Source organism: Leptonychotes weddellii, chromosome 8 (genome assembly GCF_054177405.1).
Source record: "Leptonychotes weddellii isolate Sample4059 chromosome 8, ASM5417740v2, whole genome shotgun sequence".
NCBI lineage: Eukaryota > Metazoa > Chordata > Mammalia > Carnivora > Phocidae > Leptonychotes > Leptonychotes weddellii.
Window position 1 is genome coordinate 129,855,154 of NC_138376.1, and position 17,485 is coordinate 129,872,638.

At 48.6% G+C, this 17,485-nt stretch overlaps 1 protein-coding gene across 1 annotated transcript in view; it reads left to right on the forward strand.

Annotated features, from left to right (window-relative positions):
• SMOC2 (SPARC related modular calcium binding 2) overlaps positions 1–17,485 on the forward strand; it is a 95,380-nt gene that overhangs the window by 41,555 nt on the left and 36,340 nt on the right. Inside the window, exons 3-7 of the mRNA XM_081829389.1 lie at positions 217–385; positions 484–583; positions 11,549–11,596; positions 14,685–14,735; positions 16,208–16,282. Coding sequence (XP_081685515.1) covers positions 217–385; positions 484–583; positions 11,549–11,596; positions 14,685–14,735; positions 16,208–16,282 — 443 coding nt within the window. The remainder of the gene's footprint in view (positions 1–216; positions 386–483; positions 584–11,548; positions 11,597–14,684; positions 14,736–16,207; positions 16,283–17,485) is intronic.

Below are 17,485 nucleotides of genomic sequence, written 5' to 3' on the forward strand. Positions count from 1 at the left end.
CACCCTGGGGGCAGAGGGATGCCTGAGAGACCCCGGGGGGGGGGTGTGGGAGGGATGCCGGGGACACCCTGGGGGCAGAGGGATGCCTGAGAGACCCCGGGGGGGGGTGTGGGAGGGATGCCGGGGACACCCTGGGGTGGGGGCAGAGCAGGAGGGACGCCAGGGACGGGGGTGGGGAGGGATGCCGTCCCGCTCCTCACGGCTGCCGCGGTGCAGCGGGGAGCGGCCGAGCGTGCCCCTGGACGCCCTGGGGCCCAGCGTCCGGCGGCGGCCCGAGGCGCGGCTGCGCTCGGAGGGCGGAGGGCGGGCGTCCCGCACAGCCGAGCAGCCCGCGCCCTGGCCCGCAGCCGCACTCGGGCGGCGGTCGCGGGGCGCGCTCGCTACCGTCCGGGGCTCAGGCCGGGGTCCTCGCGGACGTGCCGCGCGGCGGGGGGAGGCGCGTCGGGGCGGCGCTGACCGCCCCCCCCGTCCCGCCGCCCGCAGGTGCAGTGTCACAGCTACACCGGATACTGCTGGTGCGTCACGCCCAACGGGAGGCCCGTGAGCGGCACGGCCGTGGCCCGCAAGACGCCGCGGTGCCCGGGTAGGTCCGCGCTGCGGCCGAGCCCCTGCCGAGCCCCGGCCCGTCTGGCCGGTCACCCGCCCGCGTCTGCGCGCCGTTCCGAGAAATCCGGTGCAGGCGGTCGCGACGAGTCCCGGGAACCGGGTTCCGTCTCGGGACAAAGCCCCAGACCTGGGGAACACTGTTTCTAAGCCGGTTTTACCAGCGGAGGATCTGGTCTGAGCGCTGATAGGTTCTTTGATTCCCAGCTCTGAGTTTTTTAGGAATGACCACAAGGACTGTAGTCAGCAGGGGAAAGAACCACATGTTTTCTTTGGCAAAAAAAAAAAAAAGAAAAAAGACAGAAAGAAAAAGAAAAGTTGTGGTTTTATATGTGTATGTTTGCAAAGAAAAAGAGGACCATTCTCTGTGAGTCCATTTCCAGATGGTTTATTTGTGTTCTTACTCATAAGAGGGCCTGATGCACGAAGGCAGTAATACTGCCAGGAGTATAACCTATGAAATGGTCTGTTTTCCTTTAATATTTTACCAAAAATGATATAAATGACACTGGTCATCTTTCCTGGAGAATGTTTCACAGCTTGAGTTGTGATTAATTGGCCGGGGTGGGGGGATTATCAGACTGTCTCTGAAGGGATTCCTGATCTTTGCATCAAGGTTCCTAGACTAGACTTGAGTTAAACTGTCGAAACAGCCACAGTGATAACAGAGCACAGAGCATGTTCCTGATTTTTCATGTAAAATATTGAAACATTTGCATTTAGGATTTACTTTTAGACTTATTGTTTTTAAAGGTCAGACATCTTACAATTAGGAATTCTGTCCATGATTCAGACGTTTACACCAGGAGCCAAGGCACAGGCCAGAACTCACTTCAGCATGATGACATCTGTAATTAACAGTAACATGAAACCTAATATTTCCAGTGACTGGCCATCACTTAAAAGCCACGGGGTGTGCATCATGTGAAATTAAAACATATTTATTTTAAAAAAAACTTTGGTAATTCAAGAGCTAAAAATTGCTGACAAATATTTTTAGTGAGCTAACATTTGCACCTAATAATTCTTCTATGAACTCATTGAGTAAATGAAAGAAAGAGGAAAATGAACACACGCCCTCTCTGTGTGTCCCTCACTCTGGGAGATACTGTCATATACACATTTTATTTTGGGCATGCGGCACCACTAGGCACCCAGCCTTATTTTACGAAGGAGAAAGCCGGGAGGATGCCCGTTTCTGTGATTTTAGCAATACTGTTAGAAAATTAAGTTGTGTCTGAAAGATCTTTATTGGAAAGCCATGTACAAAATTGGCTGATTTCCTACATTCTCCAAATAGTGCTTTGTTTTTGGAATCAAACCACTGTACTGTCCACTTACGCATTATTTTTTCAACCAGGTACCAGAAATTATAATTATAGAAATTATAATTTGACTATGTAGAAATGCTGCAGTCCGTGTGGAATTTTTGGTCCCACATGACGGATTATGGAAAACAGTGTGCTTAAAATTAAGTCTGGTATTTCTTGTGTGGGGACTGTGGGCAAGGCTCAGTGGGTCAGGTCAGACTTGCGGTGAAGGCTGGGGGCTCTGCTCTCAGACTCGCCGTCTGCAAGTGAGCGTCTCTTTTCAGTCCTGGGCGGCAGTTCGGGGCTGGGTCACCTCACAGCTGCTCATACTAGACACGCTCTGTAACTTCCAGCGCACTGTGGAAAAGGTCTACCACCCCCCCCCGCTGCATCATGCTTTTATTCTGCAGGAATGTGGGTGTGGGAGAGCAGGTGCCTGTGCTCAGAAACTCTGCAGACTTTGGGGAATTGTTGAGAATGTCTGAGGCCGGGGAGAGTTCCGGGACGAGTACACTCACACACGCGTGCACGATGCACACACAAACTCATAGTGCTCAGTCACACACACACCCCCACACAGTCTCTCTCACACACACACACACAAACATGCAAGAACACTTTATGCCAAACTTCTGCATATGTTGACAGAGCCTCACAAATAACGCAGCCAAGCAGGGCGATAGGGCATGACTCTGCATGGGATCGTGATGCTGACATCACCACAGATGACCACATTTTTCATCTGCAAACAGCCAGGCGCTTGTTCTCTAGGTACATCCTCGTCTCTTCACCGGTACATGAGCGGGTGCGTCCTATGGCTAGTGCACATTACCCACTCGCTGTAAACGATGGGAGTGGTTTCCATCTGTTTTATTAAAATCGGGTAAGCCTCAGGGTTCAACAATTATCTTTTGCCCTGGAGTTCACACCAAGCTTACCCTATAAATACACGCTATAAAAATGTGACAAGAGATTTAAAATGTGGCTATAAACAATAGCTATAGCTTAGAACATGCACGTGTGTGTTTATTAATGAACATGGGCAAACACACGGTGAGGCAAGCCGTGGGGAGGAAAGCAGACATCCAGGAGTTAGCGAGGTGTCCGATCTCCTGCCCGCAAACACTCCACCTTCTCACTTCTCCCAGAAGGCCCTTCAAAAGGGGGAGTATTCCTTTATTCCATAATTATGTATTCTTAAGCCATTAATACAAAATATCCAAATTCCTACTAAATTGATAAGGAGAATTAGATGAGACACTCTAGCAGAAAAATGGTCAAAACTCCTGAACAGACAGAGTTTTATAAAGGAGGAAACCCTAACGACCCGTGAACACAGGAGAAAGTGTGTAGGCTCATTAGTACCAGGGAAATGCAAATGAACTTTGCAGTGAGATTCCCCTCCACACACCCCCCACCCTGACTGGCAGCAACGAAAAAGTGATGTGTGGTGTGCTGGTGAGGACACGGATGCACAGACCCTCCCCCGCTGGGGGCGCCGCAGGTGCAGAATCTGCTTGCCCCCCACGCGTGGGTGACGGGATGCGCCGTGGCTCCGGAGACATGCACTCATGTTTGCAGCAGTAGACACGCACGGAACGTCCAGAGCCACGTTTGTGATGACAACCGGATCTGGGGAACGGCTGGATGCCCACGGTACCCGAATGCATGGACCACATGGTTTGCTCGGTTTGTGAGGACCCACGGCTCCGGCGGGGTCCTGAGCAGGAGCACCACGGCACAGAACACAACACACGAGTCCATTTAAAATTCAAAACCAGACAAAGCTCAACTCCAGCACTTAGAGAAACATCTTTGGGTAGAGAGCCACAAAGACAGTGAGGAAGGGGTTATGGTAGGATCAGGTCAGCGGTTGCAGGTGGGAAGGGAGGGTTTTGACTGGAGAGGGGGTGGGGCACGGCGACTCCTGCCCTGGAAGCTTCTTCTCTGGATCTTTGACAATAGTTTATCAGGCTGTGCGTGCACATCTATGGGTAGGAGTGCAGAAGTCCACAGATTTAAAGAGATTTGAAGAGTTAAAAATGCAGATGTCCCTGGAGGAAGTAGCACACTGACTTGAATCCTTCCCAAAGTTATGCATCAACCTGAGGGTATGGATGGAGGGAAAGGGGTGGGGAAGAAAGGATGCACCGTGGCTGCATGGGAGGGACGGGGTGGAAGACACCTAGGTGAGGATTTGGGGGCGACCGGCATTCCCGTCTGCCGTCCTCCTTGTTCTGGAGGAGTGGGGGTGGTGGCTTGCTGTCCCCTGTCAGTGTCACCACTCTGCCCGCGCGCGAGGGGACCCGCCAGGCGTCGGGAGTCACAGCAGCTCGGATAGGAAGTGCTATTACTTTCCAGTTTACAGGTGGGGGACTCTGCCCAAGGCCTCTGTGCTTGTAAGCAACAGAGCTAGGACTTAAAACTTTTTTTGTCTCCAGAGCCCACATTTTCTGCCAAATCCAATAGTGTAAATTCATGGGCCGTGAACTCCTTACTTAGAATATGTATAGCTCCAGGTGTGAGATCCACGAGCACATGGAGGTTTTGTCCGGCTCCGGCAAGGTACTTAGAGGACAGGAAGCTACGTGCTGCTCCCCACCCAGCACATCAGCTCCTCGATGCTTCTGAAAACCCATCACTGGCTTTAATCCACACGAATCAAGGACTGTCCCTTGGGCTGAGTGCTCTGCTCAGATTTTCACAGCTAGTGAGTCATCAGCCTTGTCTTTCCAGCCATGGCCACGGAATGAGTGGCGCTCAGGCGGGGAGAGGCAGAGGCTTCCGTGGAGGGGCAAGTTTGGGGGTGGCAGATCCTGCCCTCCCGAGACCCCTGTTGACACACACTTTCCAATGACTGAATGGCCTAACATGGTGATCCCTTAACGAGTCATGAGATTCTGCTTTAGTAAATCATAGTGTATGTGGCCCGTTCACCTAGAAACTCACGGAGAGCATCCAACGTTACCTTCCTCCCAAGGAATCCACTCGTCTTTCCTTCCTGATTAATCTATTGAGCATCTGCCAGGCAAGGCGCCCTTGGTCTGTTGAGGGCCCTGCGGACATACATGTCATGGGCTGGGAGAGGTTGACTTGCTGCCTGAGGATGTGAACAGGTGAGGACAGTTCTGAAAAAGAGGGACACGTTGGCCTGGCATAACAATGGGGCAGAACTATCTTGTTCCCACATTTATTCTTGAGAGTGTGGCTCCTTGCTTCCCTCCTTGCTGTGCTTGCTCCTGAGGCAAGCACGGAAGGTGAGCGTGGAGGATGGTAGGAGCTTTCTCCCTTCTGGGGGAGGGCGCTTATGTCCATGGCAAACAGCACATTGCCTTGAGAAGTATTTAGGACCAAGAAGCTGCTCTTTGACCTGCCTCCAAAGGCACTCCAGGCTTTGCCCTGCCTCAAAGCAGGTGTTTCTTGCTCATGGCTTGGAGATTTATATGCTCACCAAGCCCTGTTGATTTAGACCCCTGGGTCTGCAGATGGCTTTCTGCTCAGGGTCTTCTCTTGCATGGGAGATGGCTCAGGGGATGAAGGAAATGATAGGGAGCCCACCGAGCATTTCCCCATCCCCGGTGCTGGTAAGGGGCCAGGTCAACATGCCTCCGTCTATGCACCACTGGTTTATGTTTATTCTGTAAGGATTTTTTTCTTTTTCTTTTCTTCTTCCTTCTAAAGATTTGAAGACTAACATTGCTGGAGGTGGAGTAGAACTCAGAAACAAAGGACTTTTCTCCAAGGGAGGATTTTTGTAGCTCGCCTATTCGCTATTATTTGGAAATAGCTTTAGGGTTTTTAATCTCATCTCCCTTCTGTAACTATGCACCGTGGCCAAGAGCTTATTCTTGGCATGAGTACAAAGCAGTTTGAGACACTGTAAGCTGAACCTACATGCAAGAATTCTTCGTATTACAATATCCCCAGAATCTTCGTATGTAGCTCAGCTTGAGGTATGTGTTTGAAGTCAGCTACAGACGTGGGGATACAGAGCAGAGGAGGGGAGAAGTCCCGCGTCCATGACTGAGGCCCGCCTGAGAGCTGCCCCCCTACCCCCTTCTTAAACCAGGGCCGGTTATGGGGAGAGTTGTCCCAAGCAGGACGGAGATCCTGCTCAACCTGACAGCCCCACTCCCCGCGTTCCAGTGCCTTCTCGTGGTGCGGGACAGAAAGCCAGCTCTCCCGCCCTGCTCGTTCCCTGGCAAGTTTTATAACATCAAGTGTTCTCTCTCCTTCGGTGTCCATTACTGGAGGCGTTGCATTTCTGTGGACAGGAATGAGCAGGTTAGCGGTCCTTTCCTGGGGCTGATTGCTTATCTGAGCAACTTCTCGGTTGGGTTTGGGAAGGTCCAGCATGAATGACGGAGGACTTGGGGTTAGATCAGATCGCCTCTCAGTACATCGTCTACGTGAGCTTAACTGTGATCCTCGAATTTGCCCATGATGCCTGCAGTTCTGGCCTCTCCCGGAAATGGGGGCACTTCACGTTTGTATGAATATCCTAATGATTTCTGAAAATGTTCACTTGATAGAGAGAAGCTAACTATTTTTTTCATTTTTCACTAATGAATTTCCCTGGCGCTAAGTGCAGGAACCTGTGCAGCTGAGGAATTTGAAAGAAACACCCAGAACAACTGAATTTCCAAGTATTGAAATCAACAACACAGCCACACCTGGCTTCTCAAGTCTCTGGAGCATTTCTTTGTACAAATTATTGAAATGCAAATTCAGAGTTGCTTTGTGTGAACTGCAGGGTTACCAATCAGAAGGAGCCCTTTTTTCCCCTCAAATTGGCTTTCATTTAGGCTTAACAATTCTCTTCCTGAAAAGTGATAGTAAAGTAAAATATTTCAGTGCATACTGGCAACGGAATAAAAACAGACAGCTTTAAGCAAGAGTAGAAGGTGCACGAGGACGGAGCCTGTGGGCCGTGGGGGTGAGAACCAGCGTGGGTTACTGTGGCTGCAGGGCTGCAGTGTAGACGTCACTCGCCGCGATTTGCTCTCGAGAAAAATACAAATCATCAGGGACGACTGCGACAGTTTTTGAAGTTCTGAGGAAATTCATTTTACATCCCTAATGAGATAAAATAAGAATTTGGTATAGCCAACACCGGGTATGTAAAATTTCGGATAAAATTTCCAGACGGTGGATGCACGTGCAATCACACACACGCACACGCACACGAGAGTGGGGGGGGAGGGGCAGAGGCAGAGGGAGAGAGAGAATCCCAAGCAGGCTCCATGCCCAGCAACATGACTTGAGCCCAAATCAAGAGTCAGATGCTTAACTGAGCCACCCAGGCTCCCCTCTCTGTGAATCTTTTAAAGCCAGGATTCCTCAGACACTTAACAGAAATCTCACGCTCAGTCTTTCTGCCCTCACTCTCCACCACTGGGCCTGTTTGCTGCTAGGATGGTCAGCAGACCTGAGATCAGAGGGGCCACTGGAGCTGGCAGAGGTTGGGTCAGCCTTCACAGGTCACGCTCGGGCATCCTGACTCTGAGTCAGGGTCTTCCATACATGGGCACCACGCTAGATTCTGCGGAGGCCAAGATGATAGGAAAGTCCCCATGTGGGGAGGTATGTCCTCGTAAACAGAGGATGTGCACAGAATAAGGGGGACGAGTAGCTTGCAGAGCACACTTGTGGAGTATTCTCTTGGACATGCCATGCCCCACCGCACTGCTGGCCTCGCTCTTGACTCACGCTGCTATCCCCTCCCAAGGGCCTGTTCTGCCCTCCATCTTCTTCAGGGGCCTGCCTGTCTGCTCAGCTCCCCCAAGGGCTAACGGTGCAGACTTAGATCCTGGCTCTGCCACTTGCTGGCTAGGTGACCTGGGGCCAGTTAGTCACCTGCCCAGATCTCAGTCTCCTCATCTGTATAATGGGCGTAATGATGGTACCTACTTTATAGGGTTGTTGTCAGCAGTAAATGACTTAATGGATGTGAAGTACTTAGAACAATGACCAACACACAGTAAGAACTGTATGGATAGCTGTGTGCACAACTGTAGTATGCATTGTTTCAGTAATTTCCATTTCACACTCATCTCTGCAAAGTAGATGAAACTTTTTAGTGCTTTATCTCTTGCATTGTTTGTCGGCCACACACAATGAGCGTGTGTTGAATGAATGAATGAACGTGGTCACGGAGAGAGGGCGCCATCACCCGGGCTCACTGGTGCCCTGCCTGACCGCTTACTCTGAGTGGACACAGCATTGGCGTCTGTCATGCGCAGACCCTGTTACCGTCTCTGCATGTAAAATACTCCTATGTGAAGACAGAGGCCACAGGTGGAATATACCACAGACGGGTGACGGAGCGCCTGAGGTGTTTCAGGTGAACGTTCATTGTGTGCCTCTTACCTGTTGGTTTCTCTGCCGTTTCCTTCAACCAGTGAGCAGATACTCCTGACACTGCCCATTTTGCAGATGAGGGAATGGAGGTTGGGGCAGGTGAAGCCTCCTGGCATGTAGTGAATTGGTTCTCTGGCCCAGGTTCTGCCCTTCTCCCTGCACCGCTAGGCCTTGTGGTGTGTGCGGGATCATTCATGGCACTCCAGGCTGTTCTGACCAGGGAATGAGGGGCAGACACAACCAGCCAGGGCCTGAGGAAAGCCCGCTGGCTTGTCCCGCGGCGGGAGGAAAGGCCTGGAGGGGGCGGTGAGCATGCTTTCAGAGAGCACAGCACCAACTGGGTCGCTCAGAGTTCCAGCAAAGAGATGCGTGTCCAGAAGATGCAGGAGGAACAGAGCCCCTGTTCCTTCTATTCCTTTTCTCTGTCTATTTTCCCCCCATTCTGTGTCTCTTTTTTTTCTGAAGCAAAGCCATGTGGTGTCGTAAATCTGCATTTGAATGTGAGATTTCCAGAAAGGGATGAATCACTGTGGCTTGTTTAACTGGGCCCTGAAGGAGCCATCCATTCTGCATGTTGGACCTGTGCTCGCCTGCAGTGGGCGACGTCACTAACCCTCTCCCTTCTGCCCAGGCCACACACACCTTCATTGGTTCTAAAGCTGGGGAAGGAGCTTGCCGAGACCACCAACGCTCAGCAAGACATGGCACCCTCCGGCGGGGCTGTTCCGGCAACAAGTTGAGATGCCTGAGTGTAGCTGGATTTGAACCAGGTGCTCGGAACTACAGCTCACATGATTTCCCCGTGAACCGCAGGTGTTGATCCCCCCACATTGTGTTTTTGTGGTTTCCTTCACCGGTAACACATACCCTAATTGCTAAAAAAGCCACCTCTTAAAATAGCACCTAAAAGGGTTGAGATCTCACCAATGGAGGGAATTCAACTGTGTCCTTTGAGAGATGACTCTGAGGAGCGGTGTTTCTGTCCATGAGCAGGGGTCAGGTCTCGAAGGTGCAGCCGACCAGCCTGTGGCTTACAAAGCTGTTCACTGTCTCCCAGGTCCCCCCTTTTGAAGCCCTTTTCCACACCTACATCCTAGAATCTCACCTGTCCCAAATGCTTGGGAATTCTTCAGCAAATCCTTCAGAAAACTGTAAGGAAAGAGTAAGAGCTGCTTTCCGGTTTGGGGTTCATGGATTCTAGTTGGCATAGCAGTTTTGCTGTGTGGAGAGTGATGTTCAGCTTTCTTCTACATTCCTGGGGACAGGACATTGCAGGGAAGGAGGTGAGGTTTGAGGGAGGCTTTTTGTCTAGAGGAAGATGAAATAAAGAGCACATCTGGATCGTCTTTAAATTCTGTTGCAAAATACTTGAATCATGGAGCAGCTTACCAAGGACACTTGACTCTGCTTTAAAATCACTTCGTACTATTAAGAACAAGATGGAATTATTTTTGTGTGGACTGGTTTGAGTAAATACCAAGTGAATTTCAGGGGCTGGTGAGAGAGCTCAGTGGTGGTTGTTCTGGGAGAAAGCGTGCCCAAGGGTGCAGGGAGACACTGTCTGAATGCCCCCGGGGCCTCGGCCTCAGCCTGCGAATCCACAGCTTGTGGTCCTCAACCCTCTGATCACAAAATACTGCTTTAATTCAGTGGAGAGGCTCTCTCGTGTGGGGCATCGAACGACTATGTAGGATATTTACAATTAGCTCAGAATATTAAAACCTGAATAGTCACATTCAGAAATATTACTGAAATATTATCATTTCCAGTCCAAAGTAGAAAACATTTTTTGACTCATTGCAGAAACACATGATAACAGTAAGCTGACGACTAAGGACAGTTAAGCTCTTTAAGAAATCTGGATTTGTGGAGAGAGGCTCGAAGGGAAAAGCAAGCAAAGTAGGGCCCCAAAAGCTTTAAGAGAAGGCCACACACTGGGGCCCTTTTTCTATGCCAGGGGGTTCTTAGCCGAGGTAGAATCCTGTGTTTTGAAGCCTGGAGGCAGAAGGAACAGCTGGGAAGTGGGCACACTGCGTCCTTCCCGTCCACTGGAGGACTGAAACTTCCAAATGCGCGTCACTCAGTTTATTCTTAGACTCACAGCAGGAGGAGTGGGGGCGTTTCCTCCCGAGCTGGGTGGGAGGTCCACGGTGGACCCACTGCTGGAGAACGGTTTATTGTGTGTGCATTTTGTTCCTTGAAGTAAACCTGCTGACTTAATTTTGGGAAGAGATGTGAGAACCTGTCACCTTCATGTGATTTCCGCGTTTTTCGAGAGAATGAATGGTCTGTGCAAGGTTGTGTTAACTTCTCTGTCCTGTGAGATCCTTTCCTATGATGAACTGCTGCTGCATTTCCTATTATATTACTGTTAAATTCCAAGAAACAGGATAAACATTCTTAAATGTCATGCAGTTTATATCTTTGGCATAAATGTTGGTTTGTATTTCAACGTCACATTCAAAATTATAAAACAAGTTAATGGGTTTCACGTTCTGTGTCATGAGATGTTTTTGCTAAGGAGTGCACCCCAGCATGAGACTGGTAATTCTAAGTGAATCCTGCATGGACGATTCTGAACACAATCAGCAGGTAAACTCCAAACTCATTCTGAACAGAATTTTCTTTTTTTTTTTATTCCTTCGAGTAGGTGTAATAATGGTGAGGGAAACAGTTAATGCTTGTTGCAGTTTTGAGCTAATGGGGAAGAGAGAGCCACACCTCACATTTGTAATGCAAACCTCTCAGTTTAACATAAATGTTAGACATGCTCTCCTGAATTATTTCGGCACCCTTCATGTTTTTCCAGCATTCTTCCACAAAAACGCAGTTCCTCAGTTTTCTTTCCCGTAGGACGAAATCCAGCTGAAACCAGGGTTTTATTTATCTTTGGTCGCATAACTTTTTATTATTTTAAAAATGTTTCCCTTTTTAAATCTAATTCATTCTGCTGCCTCAATATGGCAATGTATGTTAAGGGGATTAGGACAATTTTCAAGTGAAGAAACTATGATATATTGCATATTAGAGTGTATGTCCTCATATACAAGGCCAACTAGTTAGCCGCAGAAGTAGGAACTCATCTTCGGTTTGCTAGTTGAGGGCCTGTGACTGCAGATGACGTTGTCACCTCAGGGTACTAGATGGCTCGTGTAATTCAACTAGGAAATGACAAGCACTGTGAACTAATCAAAGTGGAACCCAGTATTTGCGTAACAACTATTGATGACCATTTGAGGGCCAAAAATAATTTATTCCTTATTTTCCCCCTTTAGGTTCCATAAATGAAAAGGTACCCCAACGGGAAGGCACAGGAAAAACAGGTAACTATCTTAAAATGAATTTCTATGATGATAATATATAACAGCTAATTCAATTAATGCCTTAAGTTAAAATTTAAATGTGGACTACGTGATAGGGAGAGCTGACACAGTTCATTACCTATTCATTCAACACACATGTATTTGTCCCTTTGGATGGCCAGGGATCTGCAGGTGCTGGGCAGGTAACCCCCGCACCCCACGTAAGGGCCTCTCAGGCGTGGCTTGTGCCGGGACCCCTGATGCTGGCAGGTGCCTCCTGTTGTCTGTACCTGTGGGGAGGGCTCCAGCGTGATGTTCTGCATGTAACTGTGGAGCATGGCAGTCACTGTGGGCCTCTGAGAAAGACCTCTCAAAGCTTCCTCATGAGAAAGAGGGGTATGCTTTCCCGCCTGTGACCGTCACCTGCTCTGGGACTGGGGCCAACAAGAACCAGGTAGAGCAGCTAGCCGTCTGCTTCTGGAACCACTCCATAGCACCTGGCCCATCTCACGCAGGCTGTGGTGCACCCCCAGGGCCTTCCACGAGCCCCATGTTTTCTCTTTGCCCTTCCCGCAGTCGTCGTCCTGTGGACTCAGGGATGTGTTTCCTGCCTTTATCTTATGTCAACCTTTAAAGTCAGAAGTCGCTTTCAAGACAAAATGAAAAATTGTTAGTACCAAAATTTTAGGTCATTCTGTTTTTTCTGACGCAGGTTATAGTATATGACCCAGTAATAAAGGAAAGTGATATAAAGCCAAGGAGACCTGAGTTTCACTCCAGTCCATTCCCACAAGCATGCACTGAGACTGTGGCAAACACTGTCCCTTCCTCGGAGGACGGCGGGGTCCCTTAAGTCATGAAGATAAACACAGGGGATAGGCACCTGGGACAGCATCAGCCTGTGAGGATGGTGTGTGAGGGGGCGTGGTGGGAGCGTGGGCAGAGCAGTCTCCTGAAAGGGGAGGCGGTGGGTGGGCGGGGAGGGTGTGGACGTGGGGACGGGTATGGTGTGGGGTAGAGCAACCTCATAATTGGGGAAGATAGCCTGTTTTCTAGGGGAAAGACAGTTGCAGGCAGAGTCAGAATGCCGGCCGGAGTGAGGGCTTACATTTGGAAAAGAATGCTAAATGAACAGCTTGGATCTGGGTCTGTAAGGTCCCAGGGTGGGCATGTCAGTATTTTCTAGAGAGGAGGAAGGGACAATATTCATGATTACAAACATCAGTCAGATGCTCAAGGGCAGAGCTGACAAAAGGAAACGCGGTTTCCTGATGCAGGGCCTTGCAGCACATTGTTGAACCTGCTGTAGAAGTTAAAAAAAAAAAAAAAATCCCTAGGGAATTGGTATGTGGGCACAGGAATACATTCCTTTTGCTGAAGGCTCTTGATCTACAGACATGTACACAACAGAGAAAAATGCCTGAAATTCAGCCACACATCTGGCTTATGGATAAAAACGAGGCCTTTGCAAACTCTAGTAGGGAAAACAGAAAGCACACAGCTCTCCACAGTTTTGTTTCATTTTCTTGAGGCTGAGTTCAGTAGGTGCTGGTGTGTTTGTTACATTGGGACAGACCTACACACAGGCCCCGAGCGTGGACGGTGGTGGAGGGGGTTCATGCTGACAGCAGGGGTAGGGCCAAGGCCGGGAGACATGAGGGCCCCTGGTGCCGGAGTTGGGGGCTGAGGGAGACCTGTGGCGGCTCCCTCAGCGTCATCCTCCCCGTGGTGCCCTGAGCCTCAACCGCTGTGAGTGAGCTGGGCTGAGTTTTTAGGTTGGCTCGGACCCAGGGATTTTGGGAACAGGCTGGTGGCCCCACAGTGGTGACCTGCCTAGGCCTCAGTAAATATGTCCAACACTAATAATGTGCTTGATTGATGTCATTTCAAAGGACTTCTAAATATGTTAAGTATACTATAGCTGTGTCCCCATTTAATTTTAGTTTCTGGAAGGAGATTACAAAACGGTCAATGGGTTTACAGTTACTATCAGTATTAGAACTTGGGTTTCTCAAATAGGCAACATTACTTTTTTTTTTCAGTGTTCTGATAGAAAGGAAACTTTTTTCCCCCAAAAGATTGTTCTGTGTTAAAAGTTTTTTAAAAAAGGCTTTTTGGTTTTCCCCCAAAAAGAATTTATGAGAAACTTCATTTTTATTCTTCAGACATCTGGGAAAGTCATGAATCACAGATAAGCCTTATGGCTGGTCCTTATCTCTCCCACTGTTTATTGTATTTTAATCCTGAAATTATTATATAACAAAATCACATGAGCAAGCTTGAGTGAAAAGCACCAGACTGGCTCTTGGGAGCCCCACAAAGTGCCTTGGGACTCTGCACCCCTGGCAGGGACCCCGCTCATCCAGAGCCGACTGCCAGCAGCTCATTCTCCTTGTCTCCCTGCTATGTCTCAGAACTCTCTAGAACTTTATGCCCTACCAGGGAACCCACAGTCAGTTTTTCTACAAATTAAATAAAGATTATCCACTGGGATCTGTGCCTCCAAAGAAATGATATAGAGTGATACTCTAACCCACGCCTGTCCCCAGCTCTGAGACGTTGACTCTGGTCCCTCCATGGGTTCCTTCCTCCAGCTCCTGCAGGGGTGACGGAGGGGCTGATGGTGCAGGGGTGCGCAGGGCAGCAAGTCAGTTATGATTCTTTGATCCTTGCCTTGCACTTGGGAAAATGGGGCAGGGGGCAGAGCAACGATATCTGGCTTCCCCCAGCCCGCCCCGGCCCGTCCCTCTGGTCACCCCAACTCGCTGACTCTGCCGACGTGAGCCCCCTCCCATGCTATGTTCCCTGGCTTATGTTATTTCTGCGTCTTCCTCACCAGTCTGAGCTGCTCCAGCTCCCAGGGACTGGCCCAGCACTTCCCTCAGGGTCCCGGTTCCCAGCCTGCACTCCCTTTACGTGGCAGCTCACCGAGGCTGCTGTGCGGTTTCAGGGAGCCCCTGCCCTCCGCTTACCTGTGCACCTGGGGGGGGTGGTTTTTGTTGATGTGTGGGGTGTATGCAAGCCCTCAGCTTCCATCCTGTATGCACACTTACTGAACTTACTCTCATAATTGTAGTCTCCTTGCAAATCTTTTCCGTTCTGAATTCAGATGATGCCACAGCTCCAGCGCTGGAGACTCAACCTCAAGGAGATGAAGAAGGTGAGCCCGGGACAGAATAGGCTCTGGCTGGGGGAGGACAGTGGGTGTGCACCGGGGCAGGCATGGGCCTGGGAAGTGCAGGCGAGTCACGCTGCTGGGAGTCCACTCAAAGTGGACTGGATTTGGCCACTTGCAACTTTATGAGGGCTCCTGCTGTCTTTCCTCTGACTCTGGAGCAGGCTCGTGAGTGTGGCCATGGTGCTTTCATATAGCACAACCCAAAGGTCTTTTTTTTGAATCAAAATTTGAGTTGAAATTGTATAATTTGGATAACATAAAGTGTTTTATTTCAAAAGGGCGTAACACATACATCATGTTCCCTGTTCGTATATCATGTCTTTCCCATCATGTGTTCACCACAATGCGGTGCATGAGACGAGATGTGTGAGGTCACATGCGTGCATGTGTTTTAAAGGGTTTTTGAACTTTGTAATCATGGCAAGGATGGATTTCCTATTCTTAGCCTTTCATAAGTTGTCTTCGGTATTTGCCAATGGGTCACAGATTCTCAGTTTGAAAGGAATGAGGGTTTGAAGGCAGAGTGTAAGGAATGCACATGATAAATAAATCAGCGATTGAAAGGTAGAGTTACATGGTGCTCTGCAGAGAACGGGAATGGGAAAGGCTCACGTCTGCCACATGTGTCATTAGCTCAAGGAGTCCTCAGGTGCCACTTCACAGACAAGAACGCTGACGTCACGGGTCGAGGTCACAGGCTGAGAGCCGCAGAGGACGGCTCTGCGGCAGGTTCTCAGGCCCTCAGTGTGACTGACGCACACGGCTGACCCTCAGGGGTTTGCTCAGTGGTATTGCAGAAAAGGATGTGTTCCTGAAATGCTTTATGCAGAATTGTGTCTTCCACGTTGTAGTTTGTAGCGAATCTTCCCTGAGCAAAACCTCCTGTGTTGCATGAATACCCATCTTTTTTTTTTTTTTTAAAGATTTTATTTATTTATTTGACAGAGAGAGGCACAGCAAGAGAGGGAACACAAGCAAGGGGAGAGGGAGAGGGAGAAGCAGGCTCCCCACTGAGCAAGGAGCCTGACGCGGGGCTCGATCCCAGGACCCTGGGATCATGACCTGAGCCGAAGGCAGACGCTTAACGACTGAGCCACCCAGGCGCCCCTGCATGAATACCCATCTTTACTGCATGAGGGTCTGTTTCTGTCAGGGCTTTTCTCTGAAACCCACTTCTTTTAAGTGGAGCCAGTCTGGATCCATATAACTTTTATTTACACTTCCGGATGAAGAAAGGGGAAAAAAAAACATGCTCAACTTTTAAAACCGTGTATTATTCTTTCCTTTTGTCTCACATACGTAATCATTTTAAGGGTTTCTTTAAAAATGTACGATATGTATTTATTGAGCACACTGACTTTTTGGCTTTTAGGTTACCTACTGAGATCTTTAATTAAGAGACTGTGTTTTCATGATGCATTAAAAATAATTATCATTTTGTTTTGGTTTATTAGATATCGCATCACGTTACCCCACACTTTGGACTGAACAAGTTAAAAGTCGGCAGAACAAAACCAATAAGAATTCAGGTAAAAGGGGGCCCAATGTCACTTTGTGAGGAGTGCTTTAATAGACGTAGGAAGTGGTTTTGTTTTCTGGAAGTTAAGCATGTAGTCCTTCTTTTTCTGCGGTTTTCAATGAGTCATGCAAATAATTCTTGTGACTTGACCACCAAAATATAGTTCAGATTTTAGTGTTTTTATTAAATGTTCTGAGTTCTTTAAAAGGGTTCTTTGAAAATGTCAAGGAAATGATAGCTTCAGGTATAAAAATAGAAGTATTTGATAATAGGTGTTTGTTTTTGACCTAATTTCAGAGATGTCCAAACACTTGGCTAATTTAGTTCAAAATTCTCAAAACTATGTGGATTGATTTGCTACAAAGGACTGTTTGGCAGACTTTTACGTTTTAAAGCTGTTTTGACGTTTGGAGAGGTGATGGGTTGCCTCCTGTCTGGTTCGTGACTTTTGCTGGTTTCGTGAAAGCAGACTCCTTCTGTGATCTTTGTGCTTAGTGGATTGTGTGTGTTTCCTCTGGCCTTTTCAAATGATTTTTTTGTATAAATACTTACTGAAAGAAAGTGTCTTTCCAGGTTTAAAGTATCCAGCTGCCAAGGGACCACAGACTCTGTAATAACAGGAATGTTCTGTGATGGGCCTCAGGTAAAAGCCATTAGCATTCACAAAAGCAGCCTTAGAACCACAGCTTGGCTACCTGTGGTTACATGTTTTCCTTTCAAGAGTGTTTTAATGCCCATTTACAGAAAAAAAAATTCAAAAGGCTTCTCAAAGTTCAGGATACCAAGAATAGTTTGATTCTCTTCCCCTACTGCACCCTTAGGCGCACCCCCAGGACTCCTGATGGGAAGCCCCGAGTCTTGGCTATTTTGCAGCCACCTGGAAGCCCCAGGGCAGACTCTCTATGGTGGGAACGGTCACTGACTCACCACCCAGAAGGCAACACGAAGAATGGGCCGCAGAGGCACAATCGGAGGGTGGGCGCGGAACATGTCCGATGCGTTCTTGTGCGGCTTCTGCCCATGACGTTCCCTTTCACTGCCTCACTACCTCTGGCCCCACATCTTTTTTTTTTCTTTTTATTTATTTATTTTTTATTGTTATGTTAATCATCATACATTACATCATTAGGTTTTTTGTTTTTTTTTTATTCTTATGTTAATCCCCATACATTACATCATTAGTTCTAGATGAAGTGTTCCATGATTCATTGTT